General features: G+C 44.8%; 1 protein-coding gene across 1 annotated transcript; it reads left to right on the top strand.

Moving 5' to 3' along the window:
• The first annotated feature begins 1,385 nt into the window (after nt 1-1,385).
• Nucleotides 1,386-3,665, top strand: GNL3L (G protein nucleolar 3 like). Its single transcript, XM_043990753.1, has one exon. It carries the CDS (start codon nt 1,561-1,563, stop codon nt 3,250-3,252), a length of 1,692 nt encoding a protein of 563 aa, XP_043846688.1. The 5' UTR covers nt 1,386-1,560; the 3' UTR covers nt 3,253-3,665.
• The last annotated feature ends 19,545 nt before the right edge of the window (nt 3,666-23,210 follow it).

Below are 23,210 nucleotides of genomic sequence, written 5' to 3'. Positions count from 1 at the left end.
TGTACAGGACATAATATTAATAATTATAACTATTATCATAGTAATAATGATAGCTAGCATTTAATGTATTTTTTTTTTTTTAGTGAGGCAATTGGGGTTAAGTGACTTGCCCAGGGTCACACAGCTAGTAAGTGTTAAGTGTCTGAGGCCGGATTTGAACTCAGGTACTCCTGAATCCAGGGCCGGTGCTCTATCCACTGCACCACCTAGCTGCCCCGATAGCTAGCATTTAGATAGCACTTTAAAGTTGGTAAAGCACTTTACAACTATTATCTCATTTAATCCATACAACCACCTTCTAAGTAAGGTAGGTGCTATCATCCCCACTTTACAGATGGAGAAACTGAGGATGAAGCAGGGTGGGTGTGTGTAGAGTCTTCTAAAAGGAGTCAGAATTGCCCCCACTACGCCTGAGCCCTCCAATCACGGTTGTATTTTCTATTTATTTTACATGTAGTGTTAATTTCTTCCTAGGAGAATGGGTTTGTTTTGTATCCTCAGCACCTAGGACAAAGCCTTTTAAAAAACGGCTTTTCAAATCTGAATTGCGTTGGATATAGAGTGAAAATGACCAGGGTTCAAATCTAAATTTTGCTTCTTATACCCTGTGTGATCTTAGCCCAGTTGCTCAGCTTCTCTGGCGTCTAGGGGGGTTGTTTGGTGTCTTGGATGGATTGCAGACTGGCTGACTCCCCTCCTTTCTCTCGGCCTCAGTGGCCTTTAAAATGAGGAGGTTAATCTGAGATGGGCTTTGTAAAGGTAGGGGAAGTGGTTATACAGTGATTTCCTTGTTATGTTGCTGTGGTTCAGTCCTCTGGGGTCCTTTGTGACCCCACTTGGGGTTTTCTTGGCAGTGATACTGGAGGGCTTTGCCATTTTCTTCTCCAGCTCATTTGACAGATGAGAAAACTGAGGCAAGCAGGGTGAAGTGACTTGTCCAAGGTTACACGGCTGGTAAGTGTCTGAGGCTGAATTTGAACTCGAGTCTTCCTTATTCCAGCCCTTCCCGCTCGGTGCACTGGGGCGCCCCCTAGTGGCCGTCAGGGTCTTTCTGGCTCCAGGGGCACACTGCCCCTCGCCCCTCGCCCTTCCCCCACCCCAAGCGAGGATCTCCAGAGATATCCTCTGTAATCCCTCTGAAAACCCTTCGACGGTTCCCTTCCGCGCAGACGCGTCAGGTGTAAGAGGAGAGGAGAGACACACCCCCCTCTCCCGCCCCCACCCCCAGCCTTCACCCTGCTGCGGGTCCGGCGCCTGCGTACTGCTGAAGGCCGAGGTGGGGCGGAGCCTAGGTTACGGAAGTAAGAGCGCTCTCGGCGCAGGCGCGCGCAGGCGCAGTCACCGCCACCGGAACTCTACTATCGCGTCTCGTTGCGGAGAGCAAGGTCTGCGCCCACGTGTGGCTGCTGCGTGCGCGCGCGTCTGCGCGCGCTTCCCCCCCCCCCCCCGCTCGCCCCCGGCCCCCTTTGATCCTGCCTTTCATCTTGAACGAGGTACTGAACCAATTGCGGTCCAAGACCCGCGGGCGGTGTGGGGGCTTGGGGGTCCCTTCCCGAAGCGATGACCAAGCGCCGCTCCCGGGCGGGCCCAGGCGGTAGGCCGGGTGCCGGTGGTCAGGCGGGCCGGCCGGCCTCGCGCCGGGGGCTGTCGGGGGCGCTCCTCGGGGCCCAGGATGGTGCGGCGGCGCGTCCCGGCCGGGAGGCCGAGCTGAGGCGGCGGAGGCAGGAGGAGACGCGCGAGCAGCAGCGCCTGGCCCGAGAGCGCGAGCAGGGCCAGCGCCGCAGTCTGGAGGGCCTCCAGCGGGAGGCGCTGCGGCGTCAGCACGAGCACGAGCAGCGCGAGCGCGATCTGCGTGCCCTGGCGCAGCGGCCGCCCCCGGAGCTGGAGCGCGAGGCCTCGCGCAAGGCCTACTACCGCGAGTTCAAGCGGGTGGTGGAGGCGGCCGACGTGGTGCTGGAGGTGCTGGACGCCCGCGACCCCCAGAGCTGCCGCTGCCCGCAGGTGGAGCAGGCCGTGCTGCAGGCCGGCGGCGGCAAGCGCCTGGTGCTGGTGCTCAACAAGATCGACCTGGTGCCGCGCCAGCTGGCCCAGAAGTGGCTGGCCTACCTGCGCCACGAGCTGCCCACCGTGGCCTTCAAGGCCTCCACGCAGCAGCAGACCCGCCACCTGCAGCAGAGTCGCGTGCCGCCCACAAGCGCCTCGGCCTCGCTGCTGTCCACCGGCGCCTGCCTGGGCGCCGACTGCCTGCTGAAGCTCCTGGGCAACTACTGCCGCAGCCACGACCTGCGCACCGCCATCCGCGTGGGCGTCGTGGGCTTCCCCAACGTGGGCAAGAGCAGTCTGATCAACAGCCTGAAGCGTGCGCGCGCCTGCAACGTGGGCGCCACCCCGGGCGTCACCAAGTGCCTGCAGGAGGTCCACCTGGACAAGCACGTCACGCTGCTGGACTCCCCGGGCATCGTCATGTCCGACTCTGCCTCGGACACCGCCCTCATCCTCCGCAACTGCCTGAAGGTGGAGCGGCTGGCCGACCCCGTGACGCCCGTGGAGGCCATCCTGCGCCGCTGCAGCCCCCAGCAGCTGGCCCAGCGCTACGGCATCCCCGAGTTCAAGACCACCGCCGAGTTCCTGGCGCTCCTGGCCCGCAGGCTGGGCAGACTCAAGAAGGGAGGCACCCCTGACCAGGAAAAGGCTGCCAGGGCCGTGCTGACCGACTGGATGAACGGCAGGATCAGCTACTTCACCCACCCGCCCGAGACGCACACCATGCCCACGCACATCAGCGCCGAAATCGTGGCGGAGATGGGCAAAGCCTTTGACTTTGAGGCCCTGGAGCAGGGCAACATGGAGGCCTTGGCCAGCGTGCCACAGGGGCTTGTAGGCACTGACCAGAAGCCTTTCAGCCTCCCCGGTGAGACGGAAGAAGAGATGCTAGAGGAGGAGGAAGAGGAGTTCTGGGATGCCAAAGAAGACCTGGACGATTTCATGGATGAAGACAAAGATCCGGAGTTTGGTGCCATCACCGTGGACCTCAAAGGCACCAAGAGTAAGAAGCCGGTAGAGGCTGAAGAGAAGCTGCCCCAGGCCCCCAAACTAGAAGAAATCTGGGCCCTGGATCCTCTCCATCAGGGACAGGGCCTGGCTGCTGCCTGCAAGAGGAGAAAAAAGCTGCAGAAGAGAGCTAATAAACTTGCAACAAAGCTGTCTGACAGCCTTGTGGCTGCTTTGGACTTAACTGTTACGGATGAATGAACAATCTGTACCACCTGGTTATGGACTAATTTGGCCTAAAAACAGTGACAAAGGGCGCCCCACATGTTGTGAGCATGAGTTACTCAGCCAGGGTGCATGGGACAAGCACTGTCCCCTACCCACAGCTTGCCCCAGAAGAGTGGACTGTGAAGGCCAGACCAGCCCTTTAAACACCAGTATTTAAAAATTAAAAAAATAAAAATAAAACAGCTAATCAGGCAATGTTCTGATTGGTGGCATTGTATGAGGGGGATTCATATTGGCTTGGGGAAATGGATTTTATTCCAGATCTCTGGGAAAGAGACTAGTGAGTGAGCAGTGGGGAGAAATTGAGAGTCATTCATCCAGGGAAGTAGAGGAAATGTTCTTAAGGGCAGTTGCAAGGTGAAATGAGGTGTTTAGATCTCATTAAATAATTGGATTTAATCAGATGTCCTTGAGTTTTCTGTAATTGTGCCTGCTAGATAAATTAAACCTCTCCTTATTAAAAGGGTCAGGGCTTAGGGGAACCTTAAGTACTATATAAAAGACAGCTGTTAATAATAGTAGCAAGAGAACTGAGTTCTATTTCCAGCTTTGTGATTGTTCAACAATGTGCCCTTGGGCAAGTCATAAAACTTTTGACCCAAAGTTTTCTCATCTGTAAAATAAGGGTATTAGATCTCATCATTGGTAAAGTCCCTTCTGTCCCTAATATTTCATGAGTAGATAGATAGAACTGGATAGCTTAGATAAATAGAGCAAGCATCCATTGCTAAATGCCAGGTGTTACCCCATGAGACATTGTATATGATCATAGAAGCTCTGTAAGCAGGGCTACTATACCTAACTTTTTTCTTGGGGGGGGTAATGAGGGTTAAGTGACTTACCCAAGGTCACACAGCTAGTGTTGGAGGCTGGATCTGAACTCAGGTTCTGAATCCAGGGCCAGTGCTTTATCCACTGTGCCACCTAGCTGTCCCTATGCCTAACTTTTGATGAGAGCTTCCGTGCTGTATTTGCCACAAAAATGCTTCAGCTCAGGCTCTTTGGTCCCTGACAACAGTAATGGGATAGCACTAGCAAGTCCAGCTGCTATCTTGGCTTCTTCAAACAAATTTGTTTTCCCCAGCTACTCTCTTACCACTAGGAAAGGGGAAGAGAAGTATCACCTGGCCCAAAAGCACAGGTCTGACTATGTCATTCCTCTTAAACTCCAGTGGCTCCCTACTGCTCCTAGTATAAACTCCCCCGTTTATTATTTAAAGACCATCACAATTTGATCCTAAGCTCCCTTCCCAATCTTTTTATACATTACTGCCTGCCCTGAACTGTACAATTCAACCAGACTGACCTTACTGTTCTTCATACATGGCACTGTTGGATGCCTTCTATGCCTAGGACTCACTGTACTTACTGCCTCCTTCGTTTCCTTTCAGACTCAACTCAAGCACTACCTTCTACATGAGGATTTTCCTGACTCTTCTTGTCCCCTCCCCCACACCCCTAACCACTTCCATGGCAGCTCTTAGTGTCCTATCTCCCACAGTTACCCGATATTCATTATACATATGTGTGTGTGTGTGTGTATATAGTCTATACATATCTACTGATTTCTCAGTAGAATATCAACTCCTTTAAATAAGGGGTTTTTATTTTTCTCTGTGTCCCTAGCACCTAACAGTGCCTGCATATAATATAATGCTTAAAAAATAACTTGTTATTCCCCAATACTAATGCAGATGGCCAGGCAAATCTGGAACACAGCCCCTACAAAGAATTGCTTTGTGAAGTATAAATTTAACCACCCCCCCCCAAAAAAAATTTCATCAAAAAGGCCCACAAAATATGGAAACTAAATGCAGAGAATCCTTAAGGGAAAGGGTCTGAAGTAAATTGGATAAAACTAGGGCAAGTCTGGAAATGAATATGAAGAATTCAGAGCTGAGTTCAATTACAGTGACTGATCTTGATTTCCTCCCCCCCCCAAAAAAGGTGATGAAACATCTCTCAATAGAGAGATGGAGGTTGAAAGAAGAGAAGTGATTCAGTTGGTTTTCATTAACTTTGTTACCAGGGGAGGGATGCTGTAGTAGGGTTGGAGGAGGACATGGGGACATGACTGATGGACAAACCAAAAGGCATACATTTTTTAAATAGACCAGCCTTTGAAAACAGCCTGATGTGTAGGGAAGGGAATCAAGGCACCTGGACACCCAATTCTGCTACTCTTGCTGGGTGTTCTTGACCAAGTCTCCACCCCTCTGTAAACCTCCCTTTCTTCCTTTGGGTTTGGATGAGATGATCTATGAAATACCTTTCCGCTCTAAAAGTTCTAATACTCTCCAAGTTCTGCCTCATTAACCTTGATTTGAGGACAGGGGGTCACTTTGAAGTCTATGACTTCACTGATCTCAGTCATAAAGAACGGCAGCTTCCTGACCTTGGCACCAGTCGCTGACTTCATGGCAGCCTCTTTACCCAGATATGTTTCCTGTCTACCCAGCCATTGCATCATCCCAGTCCCTGGTGATGAGCAATGTTGCAGCCCCTTGAACCTTGTTTCAGTGCTTGGCTCCATTAGCAAACTACCACCCCCAAACCATTCTACTCTCAAGCTCTCTGGGGAAGCATGACCATCCACAGTGACCCCAGGAATGCTTGTGGAAAACGCATCCTTTTGGCCTGCTGTTTCAAGAGCTCACCAAGCCACCTAGAGAGTTTTCAGCTTAAATAGCTGTGCCCCATTGGCCTCAAAGGTCAACACAGGTGTTTTGGCAGCCCCCTCATCCAATTATTGCCAAGTGTTCACTGATCTTCCTCCACAATAGCTCTTGCATCCATATCCCTGTCCATGACTAATGCAGGTACTAGCCTCTTTCAGGCCTTTATCAGCTCTTGCTTAGAAGCATGCAGTAGCCACCTAATTGGTTTTCTTGCCTCCAGTCTGAGCTCTAAAGTTCAGGTGTGACTGTTACCCCAATGCTCCTGAAGTTCCGAAGGCTGCCTGTTGCCCCTAGAATAAATTACAAAGCATTCCAAGCTTTTCACAGTCTGACCTTTCCAGATTTCATAATATATCTATGGTCCAGTCAAACTGGCCTACTTGCAGTCGCTCACATGCAAAATTCCATTTCCCTTCTCTGTTGCTGTACACCACCCTTTCTCATCACCTCTGCCCCTTGGAATCCCTAGCCTGCCTGCCTTCAAAGATCAGCTCAAGTAGCCACCTTCTATATGAAGCCTTTCTTGATCTTCCCAGCTGCTAGTGTCTCCTTCCTGATATTATCATCTATTTCCCCTGTATATATTTATTATTTATATGTGTACAAATATGTGTTTTCTTTGGCAGACCATAAATTCCTTGACGGCAAGGATTCTTCTATTTTTGCTTTTGTATTCCTAGCTCCTATCAGAGCATCTAGCACATAGTAGCTACTTCATATAGTCTTTGTTGAGTTGATTTAAAAAAAAAATTCTTCTAGCATTTCTCCTACCATTTACCCATAGGCAGACAGACTCCAGGTTCAAATTCATTTTCTTTTCCTTTACTGTACTTAGCATAGCTGTGTATATTGGGCTGGTTAGTGGACTGTCACTTACATATTAAGTGACATTACATATTAAGTGACAGTAGGAATTTGAACCCATATCTTGATATATTCTTTCTACCGTTCTACCTTGCTATTAAACACTAACATAAACATTGATGAAAGAGGTTTCTTCTCGGCTAACTCCCCCTCCTCTAGTTACTAAGGGTTTCTTTCACTCCACAAATGCGTAAAAAAGAATCCCAACTCCCTGAGTTGAGAGGTTAATATGGTCTTAATGATTTTTCTGGCAAAGAGATTGCGAGGTCTTAGAGAAGGGCTCCAATAGGAAACAGTAGAGTCTACAGCTATAAATTGTTACCTGTACCATTAGATATGGTTAGTTTGTTGAGTTTTGTTTAAATTTGTCTTTGTTACAAAGTAGGGTTATGTGGAGGGAGCATATTGGGAGATGAATCTTACGTAAAAATGAAAAGGGCATAAATAATAATTGTTATTAATTGGGATTTTAAAAAAATCTGGTGAATAATCTATATTGCTTATGTCCAAGAGGTCTCTATTCTATTCTAGCCCAGCCCTATCTGTATTGTTGGGCAGACTTCCAGCACACAGGGATTCCATCCTATTGACAGAATTCTCATCGCTGCGGTTATTACTATTGTTATTTCTTCTAAGAAGGAAGGATGATTTTTGAGGGGTAGAGAGTTTCTATTCTCCTGGATTGACTAAATCAATAAAAGCATAAATAAATAAAAGCTAAAACTGCCCAGATCGCAATCGTGTTGAACAAATGCAGTGATATTGGCAAAGGGGAACAGATTCAGAATTCTGACTCTCAACTAAGTTCGAGTGATTTCCCAAGACACTCAGGGTGGAGCAGAGATGCTGCTGATAACATGTATGGCATGGATTGAACAGCATGAAGAAAGCAACTGACTGCAGCTGTCGGTGCGATTTGGCAGCCTCCTAACCATTCAGACGAATCTAAACAAATCACAATCCGTGCTTTCCTGATGCCTGAAGGAAAGTCCTATAATGACTGCTCTGAGCTGGCCTCCCAGGCAGGGGTGGGTGGAAATATGCGGATTCTACAACTTTAGGGTCTTCCTAGGGCTTTTGCTCAGTGCAGCAGCTGCTACCCTCCCACAATTTTGGCTGGTTACTGCAAAATCTAAGCTTTCATTCACTAATCATATGTCAGCAGCTCTTCCCACTGTGACGATAGCCAGCACCACGGGCATCCACCCCCGGCACCCTGTTAAGCCAGAAAACCAGGTCTCCCCTTTCAGTTCTCGATGTATCATGCCATCTTCAAGAGAGAAACAGTATTTGTTGGGACTCTTCTAAGAAAACTTGACCTGGAGGCAAGACATTTTTCTGGAAAGACTGAGCTGTGGCCCTGGTCTTTATCTCACTTCCCCAGAAGCTGCCAGGATTTCTGTTTCACTGATGCCTCAGTAGCCAGTCATCTAATGAGAGGTGTTTCTGATCCGGGAAAATTGGGATTAAAGATATACTAACACTATTCTGCAAAGAAAAATAAAGAAAGGGAAAGGAGGGGGTAGTGGTGGGGGAATCCTGCTGTTGTCTATTCAGCCTTCTCTCCTTCTGACTGATTTCCCTCCCTTCCCCTACACACACACACACACACACACACCCCAACACCTAAATTAGGGAGAGAAAAAAATGAACTCTGCCTTTCCCTCCCCCCCCAAACAATTTTATAGTGAGCCAGTTATCATGGAGCCAAAGTGACATGAAACTATAATCAGCCACCTGCTGAGACTGCTCTACTTCCTGCTGAGCAAGTGTGCCTAGGCCTTGATGGGTTGGGAGAGGCTGCGATTGACAAGGGAAGCTGGAAGGAAATGTGCTTAGCAGCCTTAGCAGCCAGCACATTTGGGATATTCACCCTCACTTGAGAAAGGGGAGCGAGCGAGTGAGATCTGTTAGCAGCTGAAAACATAGCAATCTGCCTGAGCCGGAGAAAGATTTCTGTTCTTTGAATCCGTCCTTCTGGTCCCTCTGTGAGCTCATTTTCTGGGGCCTTCTGGGCACAGGTAGAAAGATGAGGTAGGAGCAGGAGTATGTTTGGGTCCGTCTAAGTGATGGGAATAATTGAGCCAATGCCAGAGGGTCTAGTTCAGTGGGGATGCTCAGTGGAAGTTTCTGAGAAATGTCAAAGATGACCTTCCTCAATTATGGCTACCAACCATATTAATGAAGATCTCACCCTTGGCGTTACCATGTTGAGTTATTAGAGCTTAAAGAGGTCTTAGAAATCATCTAACCCACCCTTCCCATTTTAGTGATGAGGTAACAAACTCAAAAAAGTTTAATGACTTGCCAAAGGTCACACATATAGGTAGTGAAATGTAAACTCCTTGAGGGCAGGAACTTTCACTTTCATATTTGCATTCAATCAATCAATAAAAATTTATTAGTCATCCCTAGATGCCAGGCACTATCCTAATCACTGGGAATACAGAAAGAGGCAAAAAAAACCCCCAAAAACCCTATCTCCCTTTGAGGAGCTCACAGTCTAACAGGGGAGACAACATGCAAACAAATATATACAAAGCAAGCAAAATAAAGAGATAATTAACAGAAGGAAGGCACTGGAGTTAGGAGGGGTTGGGGAAGGCCTACAACAAACGATGAAATTCTAGTTAAGACCTACAGGAAGGGCAGCTAGGTGGTGCAGTGGATAAAGCACCAGCCCTGGATTCAGGAGGACCTGAGTTCAAATTTGACCTCAGACACTTAACATTTACTAGCTGTGTGACCTTGGGCAAGTCACTTAACCCTCATTATCCTGGAAAAAAAAAAAACTTACAGGAAGCCAGGGGGTCAGTAGTCAGAGTGGAGGAGAGAGAATGTTCCAGGTGTGGGGGACAGGCAAAGAAAATGCCTAGAGTTGAAAGATGGAGTGTCTTGTTCATGAAACAACCCAGAGGCCTGTGTCACTGGGTATGTGTTGGGTAGTAAGGGATAAAACTGAAAAGGTAGGAGGAGATTAGGTTAATGTTATTTTGCCTGGCACATATTAAGTGTAATAAATGTTTGTTAATTGATTGAATCAGAACTAGAACCCAAGTCTCCTGATGCCAAGCCTGGGCTCCCTCTTTCCTGAAATCCATTCTGCCAACCTTCCTGACAGTACCCTCCCCTCTTCTTTGGTTCCCTGTGGCCAAACAGTGACACAGTGGGTCCACAAAGGTGCTTTGTCCCTAAGAAATGGATAGTTTTTCAAGGGGACAGGAATGCCCAAGGAGCAGATAGAATTTTGGTCTCCAGGAAGTGAATTCCTAGGACCACAGGATCAGTAAGTCAGTCAACAAACATTTATTAAGCACTTATGTGCCAGTAACTGTGCTAAGGACTGGGATACAAACAAAGGCAGAAATCACAGAGTTTTAGATTTGGCAGGATCCTAGGGGCAGCTAGGTGGTGCAGTGGATAGAGCACTGGCCCTGGAGTCAGGAGGACCTGGGTTCAAGTCTGACCTCAGACTCTTGGCACTAGCTGTGTGACCCTGGGCAAGTCACTTAACCCCAATTGCCTCACTCCACCCCCACACAAAAAAAAATCCTTCAGATACCTGATCAGAGGTGTCAAGTTCCTTTGGGTCTTCTCCAGGCACAATATCCCCAACTCTTTCAACTGATCCTTTTATAGAATGGACACCAGGCCTGTCAGCATCCTGGTTGCCCTCTTTTGGATGCTTTCCATGTCATAAGGGTTCTTCCAAAATTGTGGCATCCAGAGTTAAGTAAAATATTCCTGGTGCAGTCCAAAAGGAACAACATACAGAGGAGGGATCACTTCCTTAGTCCTAAAAACTGTGTCTCTCTTTTTTTTGGGGGGGGGGTGAGGCAATTGGGGTTAAGTGACTTGCCCAGGGTCACACAGCTAGTAAGTGTTAAGTGTCTGAGGCCAGATTTGAACTCGGGTACTCCTGACTCCAGGGTCGGTGCTTTATCCACTGCGCCACCTAGCTGCCCCCAACTGTGTCTCTCTTAATGTTATCCCAATAGTACTTTAGGTTGGATTTGTTTTCCATATCACACTGTTGCCTTATACTGTACTCGTACTGCACTACAAACCCTTTAGGCATTTTCCAGGCAAACCATTTTCTATCCAAGTCTCCCCTGTTTTGTACTTGTGAGGTCAATTTTTTTAACCCAGGGGTAAGACTTAACATTTATTTTTATCACATTTCTCTTACTAGATTTGGCCAAATTATTCTAGCCCGTCAAAAATCTTCTGGATCCTGACTTTAATACAGAGTGTTAACTCTGTCTCCCAGCTTCAAGTTATCTACAGATTTGATAAGGATATCTGTCATCCATGCCCATATTCAAATTTGCTGATTTAAAAAGTGAACAGCACAAGGCTAAGCATAGACCTTTGGAGTAGTCTAATGGAGGCCTCCTTTCAGACTGAACTTGAATCATTAGTGATTACTCCTTGAATCAGGCCATTTAACCAGTTCTAAATCCATCTAGTTATACTGTCTTGCTTACATTTCTCCATCTTTTCTAAGAAGAATAGCACATGTTTTATCAAATGTTTTGTTAAGGAATGTGATAGTCATCAGCATCACAGGTTACCAGACTCTTTCAAGAAAATAGCAAGAAAAGGGGACAGCTAGGTGGTGTAGTGGATAGAGCACCACCCCTGGATTCAGGAGTACCTGAGTTCAAATCCAGCCTCAGACCCTTAACACTTACTAGCTGTGTGAACCTGGGCAAGTCACTTAACCCCAACTGCCTCATTAAAAAAACAAACAAACAAAAAAGAAAATAGCAAGAAAAAAAGTACTCATGTGTACAAAAATATAGCAGCTCTTTTTGTGATGGCAAAGAACTGGAAACTAAAGAGGTGCCTATCAATTGACGAATGGCTCACCAAATCATGGTATATGGATGGAATGGAATACTGTGATGCTATAAGAAATAATGAAGGAGATGGTTTCTGAGAAGCCCAGGAAGACTTGCATGAACTGATGAGAGTGAAGTGAGCAGAAACATGAGAACAATCTGTTCAAAAACAATATCGTAAAGACAAAAAAACAAACACTTAAGAATTCTGGTCAGTGCAATGACACGTGATAAAACATGCCACCCACCTCTTGCCAAGAAACATGATGGACTTTGTATAGATTGAGACTTTTTTTTGGGGACATAGCCAATTCAGGAATTTGTCTTGCTTAATGATGCATATTTGTTACAAGTACATTATTTTTCTTTCTTTTTTTTTCTAAAGGGGGTAGAGATGAAAGAGGGAAAATGGATTTTTATTAAGAAAAATTCAAGATAAAAAATAGCACCAGGTTTATAGTTCTATTCTCATAGTTAGTAACCAACCCATCATTAAATTGTTTTGTTTCATTGGGGTTGTATGCTACTGGCAGCTGAATTTTGTCCTTGGATCCATAAGCCTCATGTGATTGAGGTGGCAGTAGTGTAGGCCCATTAGTGTACTCTGGCAACATTCATATTTTAGTAGAAGATTCAACTGGGGTCTAGGGAAGAGAGGAATAAGCCAGGAATACATGCCTTATTAATTACTCAAAAACTTCTTCTTAATCCAAACCCCACTGGTATGGCATTCCTTTAAAAAAGGGCCAATAGTTCAGTCAACTGGGATTAGCCTAGTATAAAATCTCTAGCACTTCTTGTGCATAACATCTAAATAAGACACAACATATCAGTCTAAAAGGGTTTTGAGGACTCTATAAAGAAAGCAACGAGGGCATTGCCAAGCCCAAAACACAGAACAGAGCTTAAATTTGAGCACAAATCCTCTGATTGCAAATCCAAGACTCTTTCCAATATGCTGTGCTGACATCCTGGTGCTGTCTGCAGCTCCGAAGAGGTCAGTATTCAAGACAGAAATGTGGGAGTCATCTTTGTTTGGATAATAGTTGCAGATGGGGAGAGTAAGTAAGATTCTCATGGAGAGAGAGGAGAGCTAAGAGAAAACCTTAGGGAACACACACATTAAGAGTTCAGCAGGAGGAGCAAGAGCCTGCAAAGGAAACAGAAAGGTTAGAAAAGTAGAAGCAAAACCTGGAGAATCTGGGATCTCTGGAGCTGAGAAAGAAAAACATTTCCTTGGTGTCAAAAATGACAGAGAAGTCAAGGATATGAAGGACTGAGTGAATCTCTAACCCTGAAATTTCAGGCATGAGAGTGGGAGGTATTTAGGGGGGCGGCAAGTGCCCCTAAAATTATACCACATACATACATGATGGTCTAATCAACCTTAAAAAAAAGATAGTCATGTACCCTGTATTAGGGTTTTATGTCATAGTATTTCCTTTGAATGGATGTTTGGAAGATAGACGAACCTTTATTCCAACCCCCTGAATCAAGAGTAGGTTTTCTACGGGACAGTTTCTCATTTGTAAAAGTGGGGCTGGGTGGCAGATTGATGATTTCTATGGTATCTTCCAACTCTAAATCCTATGATCCTATTCATATTCCCCAGGGCAGCTAAGGAGCTCAGTGGATAGAGCAATGGGCTAGAAGTCAGAAAGATCTGTGTTTAAATTCAGCCTCAGATACTTACTAGCTGTGTGACTCTGGGCAAGTCATTTAACCCCCGTTTTCTTCAGTTTCCTCATCTGTAAAATGGGGAAAATAATAGCACCCACCTCCCTGGCACAATGCCTGGCTCATAGTTAGCACTATATAAATGTTAGCTACTGTTATTATTAGGCATGAAAAGTCATCTTCTAGTCATCTTCCAAGTAGATTTGAAGATGGTCAGAGGATCCATCTTGCTATACCTAGATCCTCCATACCCTCCCCAAAACATGTTTAACTATGATGGATACTAATTCTGCAATGATCCCTTTGGAGGCCTGATAATCAATGCATGGCCAAAGTTCTTCCCACTTTGGGGGCAGGATAAAGAATGGAGTCCAAGTTGGTGATTGGTTGAGGGAAGCTTATTCCTTTCCATTCAAGGCATAAACTCTCTGATCAGCAATGAAGTGGGAGATTATCTTCCCCTTCCTTGTTGAATGTTACCCAGAGGTTCTGATAACTTGCTGGCACATTAGGGCAACTGCTCCTACAACCCTTGGTGATTTGGCTCCCACCAGCCCTGGGTGTAGGATCACAGCTTGTGGTGGCTGGAAAGGTCAAAGTCCCCACCCTCCAGTTCAGGGGATGATTATATTGTCCTGATCATTCTGTTCCCACAACTACCTCCTTCACTTGGCCATATCCACTATTTCCAGTATGAATCGGCTGGAATAGTCCACTGTTTTCTAGCTAGGGGGTATGATCACCTTCTAAACAATCCTTTCCCATCATTGTCCTCTCCACAGCCCTCTTTTGTCTAAGGAAAATTATCCACCTGGCTGCTCGTCTCTACTTTATTCTGTTCTTGTAGTCCTAGCAATTGCCTGTGTTTTCTGAGCCTAGGCCAGGACAGTATTGGGATAAGGGCCATTATACAAGGTGCCAGCTCGACCTAGGGGTGCCTTATTAGAATTGTTTCTTCCTAGCATTACTTGGCCAAAAAAATCCTGGCAAGTTGGATGCCCAGAGGGTGGCTGACTATTCTGCACCTCAGGGTCCGTGGATTCAATTACTGTTGTTCACAAGTCCACATCTGGTATGCTGCCCTCACTCCCATAGCTATCATCCTAGTTGACATGAATTGGCTTTTATAAAAGGTTATTTATTAAGAAGGAATATCAAGGACAAATGTTACAAAAACATTTCACACATCCGGAGGCTGGACGCTATCCCTCTTTACACACCCAGTTTCTGGGAAATGAGGGTTCACACTTTAACTATACTCAGGTAAACATATAGAGAACATGCAGAGCTAAGGGATACCCTGTAATTCCTAGCCCTGAGAATCATGTTCTTCCCTCCAAGTTTTTTCATTAGATACCACTGATGCATGAGTCATTCCTCTTGCTCAGCTGGGATGACTCCTTGAAGGACATAGTATCACATATTATGGGGTCAATCTACTGCTGGGCTGGGTCAAGCAGGACACTCCCTAGGGCTGGCTCCTCACTGAACTTAGCTATTGCACTCACCAGGTCTGGTGGTCTCTACTACTGACTCCATTTGCTGAGGACATCTATGATGGTTCTTCCAACTTTCTGAAGCTCATAAGATAGTAACGTGTTTAATACCATCTCTTGATTTTCATTCACCCACAATCAGGAAAGAATAAACATAAAAGAGACAAAATAAATAGGGTTACAATGTATTCACATACAGAATTGTCCATTGGGAAATAGGGCCCCCACCTGGCATCTCACAGCAAGCAGTCTTCCTTACTAGAAAACTTCCAGGGAAGAGTTTGAGAGAACACCCACTCAAACCTTTTGTGTGTGCTATCAATCCAGCTCCTCAGACAAGCAGATTCTTCCTTACCACAGAATCAGCTTCTCATTCAATCATGGCTGGAAGAAAGCTCACCAAACTGCCAAATGTTGCAGTAAACCAGGCAGAGACTATTACTCATGCCCTCTATAACCTACCAGGAAGGGCAAGTCCCTCCCATGGTTAAAGGACTGGGCCCTCGTTGGCCAGTCATTCCATTATCAAGACTCCAACCATATTGGACACTGTGAAGAATCATCTTCCTTACTTGTGACCACAGACTGTGCTCATGAGAATGACAAGCTCAGGTTGCCACCTCTCAGTCACATCTAAGTCAGTCTCCATCGAGCCTGGCTTCTGATCATCTCAGTCTGAGTTCATTGGTGTACTTGGGAGTTGCGGTCACACCCTTGGGTTTACTCCTACATACCATGAACTTAGCAAGGAAAACAAGGGCCCCGCCAGGGACACCAGTTATAGGGAAACACAAACAGATGGGCTGAATTTCTTGACTGAAAACCCCAGGAAATCATACAACCTGAGACAAGAGGGCAAACAAATATGGAAGTACAAGAGTCTATAACCCTGATCCTATGAACCTTTCTCTCTGCTCTGTGGACAACCTGCCTCAGGGATACTCACTCTGGCTTCTCCAAACTGTGAGAGCCAGCTTTGCATCAGGCACTGCTGGAAATGGATGGGCCTAGACTCTCTTGTACCAGAAAGAACTGAAAATAGCCAAGCATCTGGTGAGCTCGATTACTTCCCAGACCTTGTTGTTTCTTCCTTCATAGTATCTCTGTATTCATTACCCTTATCACCTCTTGACTTGAATAACCTTCTGACTAGTCTCCCTATTTCAACCCCCTCCCCTCCCCTCTCCATCCATCCACTCCATTGCCAAAGTGATTTTTCCAGAGCATAGACCTGCCCGTGTGAACTCTAGTGACTTCCTATTACTTATAAGATCAAACTTAAATCTGGCATTTAAAACTCTTGATAACCTGTTCCCTTGCTGTCTTTTTGACTTCTTATACTTAACTCCCTTCCACAAACTCTACAAAGCAGCTATGCCTACCTACTTCCTATTGCTCCCTCTTATAGCCACTCTTTAGCTTCCTTCCAGATTCAAGTCCCACCTTCTTCAGGAAGTCTTTCTCCTCCCCACTAGCTGTTAGTGCTTTTCCCTTTGAGGTTACTACCAGTTGATCCTATAGAAAGGAAGGAAGGAAGGAAGGAAGGAAGGAAGGAAGGAAGGAAGGAAGGAAGGAAGGAAGGAAGGAAGGAAGGAAGGAAGGAAAGAAAGATGGATGATGGATAGATGGATGGATGGACGGATGGATGGATGTTGTATGTACATAGCTATTTACAGGTTGTCTTCCCCTCTTAAAATGTGAGCTTCTTGGGGACAGGGACTGTTTTTGCCTGTCTTTGTATCAATAGCACTCATCACAATGCCTTGTGTGCAGTAAGCACTTAATAAATGCTGTTGACTGATTACTGACTTCCTGGGTTCCTACTTCCTTTTCTCTATCAGTAGCCAGCTGACATAGCAGCGAGAAGTGTAGCTCAAGTGACGAAGAACAGGAACACAGCTAAGCTCTCTAAGCCAATTTTATTTGGCAATATCCCTTTCAATCTCTGAGACTTAGTTTCCTCACCTGTAAATGAAGGGAATAGTCTGGGGTGATCTCTAAGATCCCTCTCAGTTCTTTCAGTCTATGGCTCTTGTCCACTTTCAACAGGACTTTTTTCATTTATTGACCTTAATGAGGCCCATTTTTCCTCTTTTACCTACTCTCATCTCCTGCCCCTTCCCACTCCCCACTTTGGAAAGACTCCAAGATGTACAAAAATACCAACTATTACAAGAGCCCTAGCTCTGTCACACATCCTACGCTGATAACACTGGCCTACTCAGGTTTGATTTGTTTTGACATGCCATTACTTCTGGGGAAGGTTTTCAAATTGCTCCAGATAAAACTGTTTCCCTTAGAACAATGCACTTAGAGGGTGTTCATCATTCCTTTTCTAAAGACGTGGTAAGGAGGAAGAAGAGGCATTCTAAGCTGGGGCTCTAGGCTCTACACACCTTCCAGTGGACCTCCTTTGGTGGTACTAAGTTTATCTAAATGGTCTCAATGGATGCCAGACAGGGCAATGCCCATATACTACCCAAGCTCTGTCATATAAGAAACCCCTTCTGTCAGAAGCTGGGAGTTCACAGGGTCAGAGGAACATGGATTTTGAGTTGGAAGGGAATTCAGAAGCCATCTATGTCAACCCCCTCATTTTACAGTTGAGGAAACTGAGCCCTAGGGAGGTTAAGGTGACTAGGTAGTAAATGTCAGTGGTGTTCTTTCCACTCTACCCTGCTGTCTCCAACCCATTTAATAGAGACCCCTGAATATTTGTCATCCATCATTCTAGGGAAGTATAACCACCAAGGTATGACCCTGATCCATCACTGAGCTGTCAATCACTCCTGAAATGTAGTTTATTTGAACTAAGATGAAAGAACCCAACTACTAACCCCATTTCCCAGTGGAACACTTAATAAAATGCTAACCTACTTCCAACTACTTGCTGCTATAAAATGGTCACTTGAAACTGCACAAATGGAGAGCAGATTCCAGGTGGAAGGAGTTTAGGGGAAGCTCAGTATTTCCATACCCTGCCTAGAGTGGCAGATTCCATAAGGTACAGCTATCCCAACAAGACTGGAGGAACAGGCAGAGAACCCTCTGCATAGTTGGTAGTGAACTTTTCAGATTTTTCAAGGAAGTCTTTAGAAGACAATTGATTTGAGTAGCTTTTGAATTAAGACTTTCCTGGGGACACCTGTGCAATGTTGAGGCTAATTGGGGCTCCTGATGCTGATTGGGAAGGTGTTTTTCAATTGTTCCCCCTCCCCTTCCCTCCACTGGATTCCATCTTCTCTTCTGCCATTTCCTGATCTCATTCTGAGCTGCCCGTGCATGGGATAGAAAGAGCATTAAATGGAAGTGTGCTTTTGTGTGGAAGTCATTACTGGGAACACCTGTTCACTGTTGAGTTTAATTGGACTACAGCTGGTGCTGACTGTGTGTGAAGGGGGGTTGTTACTCTTTACTGACTAGTTCACTGTCAGTGGTAACAGTGGGGAAGTCAGTGCTCCAAAGTTCAGACAGCACATTGTACCCTCATGTACTTTATGTCCTATATGGTTAGTTGCCTCTGAGGTACATTATGGAAGATTCAGGCCGGCGAGGAAAAAGCCGGCATCTCAGGTCGATTTTATGGAGCAAGTTTTAATTCCAAATATAGAGATGCGGGGATATGCGCTGGAGATGATTGATAGAAACTAGGCATGATTATTTACAAAGGAAACAAAGAAATGGAACGCTCAGCGCAGGGCTCTCAGCAATATTAGCTGATCACCTTTGTCCAAAGGTGATAGGCATCAGAGAAAGGCACACATGGATAGACAATAATGAAGCTCAGGGGTAGTCAGATAGCAGCGAATTAAGATTGTGTTCCTGATTAGATCCACAGTGCAAGGAGAGGAAATGTAGCTGTGGTCCTTAATAAAAATAAATAATAACATTTAAGCTTAAGCCATTGGTTTGAAACGAGTAAATGCTGACTAGCATATTATAATACCGTATAACAGAAAACAAGATACAAACAACATAGAAATAGCCCCTTTCTTTTCTGACCTGCTTTTCCCTCCAATTCTCTCCAATCCTGTTTGTTCCATTCCCCTAATGCCCTATAGATCTTGCCTTCCTATTGCCTCCAGTTGGGTTAGTGCCACCAATTCATACTGTTCCTATCACCATACGCTACAGCTTCAACAGCAACATAGGACCATCAGGCATTACATCCATGACACGCCAGGGTGTTTCTAATTATTTAAAGGGTGGACCATGAGATTTGGAGTCTGCGGACTTAGATTCAAATCCTATCTCTGTCCCTTGCTATTACATGATTTTGTCACTAGACCTCTCTGGGTCTCAGTTTCCTTTTCTGTAATCTGAAGGGCTGGACTAAATGACTATGAGAATCTCAGCTCTGAATCTGTGATTCTATGAAACACTGAAGAATCTCAAATGAAAATTAACTTCATATTTTAAAATATGTATCACATTTAGGAAGGGGGAAGTAGGAGGCCGTAAAAATCAAAGATGATAGAGTATTATTGATTATTTCAGGGTTTTACACCGCAGCCATTTCCTGATATAATTTCATTTAATTTCATGAGCAATATGGGGAAAAAACACCCACAAAATTGTATGTGTATTTTAGAATGATCTTCATTCGGGCAGAGCTGAAGTAATTGAAGTACAATTGGCTTTTAGCCCTGCCAATATTTGTGTTAATATTGGTCTATGGATTCTGAAAGGAAGAGAAAATTCTGACCCCAGAAAGACTATGTGTACAATAAGTAGGGCAGGGAGTTCAATACAAAGAAACTCTGGGGGCAGAATGTAAGGAAGATATAGAGGCAGCTAGGTGGTGCCGTAGTACAAAGAGCACAGGACCTGGAAGCAGAAAGACCTGAGTTGAAATCCAGCCTCACACACTTACTAGCTCTATGTGACCCTGAGCAAGTCACTTAAACCCTCTTTTCCTTAGTTTCTATCTGTAAAATGAGGATAATAATAGCACCTACCTCCTAAGATTGTTGTGATCAAATGAAATAATAATTGTAAAGTGCTTGGCACAGTGCCCAGAACATACTAAGTGCTGTGTAAATGTTAGCTATTATTACTATGTAGAGTTAGCACCAGTGTGGACTTGGAGATGAATAGTTTTGACCTTGGACCAACCAAGAAACTCCCTCAAGAAAGGACTATATTTTTTATTTGAACTGAAGAATTATGAGAGAGTTCTTAGCTTGAACTGGGAAGGAGAACTGTAAATAACTGTAAAAAATAAAAATAAAAACCACCAACCATACACATAACTGGAAAAGAAGATAGTGTGGTATGTAGTGAGAATGTAGAATAACAGATGGAGACACAGTCTTGCTGTTGCATTGGTATCCCCAAAATTTCTAATTTTCTTTCTTTCTCTTTGTGGGGCAATGAGGGTTAAATGACTTGCCCAGGGTCACACAGCTAGTAAGTGTCAAGTGTCTGAGGTCGGATTTGAACTCAGGTATTCCTGAATCCAGGGCTGGTGCTTAACCACAGCGCCATCTAGCTGCCCCTCCCCTAAATTTCTAAAGGCTTGGGGAAAAGCTCCAGCAGGTGGGCTGGATCCTCTATGAAGAGCTTATAAAGGGACACAAATGATAATATAATAGACTTTCAACAAGCAATTATTAAATGCTTACTATGCAGCAGGGTATGCTATGGCACAGTAGATAGAGTGCCTGGATTGGAATTCATCTTCCTGAATTCAAATCTGGCCTCAGACAGATACTCCTTCTCTATTCAACCCTAGGTGTCACTTATCCCTGTTTGCCTCGGTTTCCTCATCCGTAAAATGAGCTGGAGAAGGAAATGGCAAACAACTCCAGTATCTTTGCCAAGAAAACCCCAAATGGGGTCACGAGGAGTGAGACACACCTGAAAATGACTGAACAACAACAACATACATATCCATACACAGACTTCGGTATAGAAATACTTTTCATTTGGGCAGCTGGGTGGCACAGTGGATAAGGCACCGGCCCTGGATTCAGGAGTACCTGAGTTCAAATCTGACCTCAGACACTTGACATTTACTAGCTGTGTGACCTTGGGCAAGTCACTTAACCCTCATTGCCCTGCCCCCCCCCCAAAATAGAAATACTTTTCACTTAACAGAGAAATAGGAGGAAAAGAAGAGAAGGGGGCAGGGGTAATGAGAAGGAAAGGTAGATTAAGGGAAAGATTAGTTCTGAGCAATTAAAAAAAACTCTAAAAGTACAAAATATTTATAACTGTTTTTTGTCTGTTTGTTTTTTTAGTGAGGCAATTGGGGTCAAGTGACTTGCCCAGGGTCACACAGCTGGTAAGTGTTAAGTGTCTGAGGCCGGATTTGAACCCAGGTACTCCTGACTCCAGGGCCAGTGCTTTATCCACTGTGCCACCTAACTGCCCCTATAACTGGGAAAGAGTGAGGCTGGTGACTTTGTGCAAGTCTGCCTCACTTAGATCCAATTCATGAGCAAACCAAGACATTATCCTGTCATGTTACTGATCCTCTTAAAAAACAAAAGATAAACAACAGCAAAAACAATATTTTCCATCACTTTAAGTCTAGACAATAAACAAACAATAATTCATAGCATTTGCCAATTTCTGAGGTGTAAATGCTCACACTGAAAATTTAACAGTTGATTTATGTGAGCTGGTTCAAGCTGGCTCCAGCACATTGGCATATGTACATGAAAAAGAATTAGTGGGGGCAGCTAGGTGGTGCAGTGGATAAAGCACCGGCCCTGGATTCAGAAGGACCTGAATTCAAATCCAGCCTCAGACACTTGACACTAGCTGTGTGACCCTGGGCAAGTCACTTAACCCTCATTACCCTGCCCAAAACAAACAAACAAAAAAGAATTAGTGTTATAATCAGGTATCAGAATGGTGCTGCAGACAATATTCCAAGAGATGCTAAGGCCTATATATACATATATATAGTATATATGTAGTATATGTATATATGTGTGTGTGTATACACACACACACACACACACATATACTAGAAGGTAAGGGAAAGAATCCTTGAACTAATATTTATATATGCTTAACACAAAGGAATTCTTAATTTTCCTAATTATCAATGCTCTTCCACCCCCAAAATAATACATTATTTTGTGTTAATTATTTCATTACCTATACACATACTCCAGTAGAATGCAAACATCCTAAGGGCAGGGCCTGGTTTCTTTTTGTTGATATATCCCAGCTCCTGGAAGAATACCTGTGCTTAATAAGAATTTGTGGAAGGGGAGTCAACAAGCTAACCAGCATAGGAGGCAAGAGAGAAAGATGATAAATAATCTGTTTCCAATGATAAAGTGTCAGGAGTTCCATGTCTTTTACAATCCTTGATTCTAATCTAAGCCTAATGGAACAGAAAGGGACCAAGGATTGCCACTGGTTGAGGTTCTAGGTGCCCTCCAATGTTATTCTATCCAACCAGTTCCACAGCCTGGCTCTTAGGGATGGGCATAGACTAAGATTGGTAAATACTTTTCCAAATAGCCACTCCAACTGGAGAGTGACACAATATACATTTTAAAAGTGTTTCCCAAACTACCCGTGCCAGGGAACTCTTTGGGACTTGAAATATATCAACAGACCTATAACTTCTAGGTGTATGGGATAGCCTCTGGTTAAAAAGGTCACTGCAAATTTGGAATAAAAGAGAGAAAATTAAATCTATTTTAGTTTTTATTTAATTCTGTTTTAATAACCAAAAATATATGTTAAGACATAAACAGAGGATCACAAGTTCGTTTCAGTTCAAGGCCAGCAGCAAACTTCCCTAACTTGGTGAATGCTAGATGAACACTCACAGAAGTTAGATCCCCTTTCCCAAGGTCTCTGAGGGCTTCTGTGAACAGGACCAAAAGGTGGGTTATTCATAAATTTATGCTTAATCTTTTTAAAGAAAAAATCACTAGACTTGACATTTTCTCAAAGGAACATCACAAAGAACATCAGATTTCCACAGAGAAACCATTTGAGCTGGTGAATGGTTTGAGAAACCATTAATGAAGCAAATTGGAAGAACCAGGGCAATTCAAGCCAAATGGATGATCCTCCAAAGTCCTGAACAAAATGGCCTTTGGCATCCCCCTACCTCTCCTCACTAAATCTCCTTCCCTCTGTTCCTCCTCACAGCCCCAGGAAATTTTACAGCCTCTGCTACACAAAACCTCCTAATATAGGATAAATGACCTTAAATGCTACTGTCTGACATTTACATTTTGGGGTAAATAACTTAAGGGTTACTTCTTCCAAGCTTTATGAAAAAGGAATTGAGTGCAGACAGTAGAGTTTTAGACCTAAGCAAACCTGTCTACTAGGTTTGGGGTGGTGTGGGGTGCAGTGCGGCACAGTGCCTAATTCATGACAGGTGGGTGATCACC

Source organism: Dromiciops gliroides, chromosome 3, assembly GCF_019393635.1.
Source record: "Dromiciops gliroides isolate mDroGli1 chromosome 3, mDroGli1.pri, whole genome shotgun sequence".
Taxonomy (NCBI): domain Eukaryota; kingdom Metazoa; phylum Chordata; class Mammalia; order Microbiotheria; family Microbiotheriidae; genus Dromiciops; species Dromiciops gliroides.
This window is presented reverse-complemented; position numbering and strand designations above follow the sequence as displayed.

What these genes read in the sequence shown, in the direction of transcription:
- GNL3L (XM_043990753.1), top strand. Translation starts at nt 1,561, where the DNA reads ATGACCAAGCGCCGCTCCCGGGCGGGCCCAGGCGGTAGGCCGGGTGCC.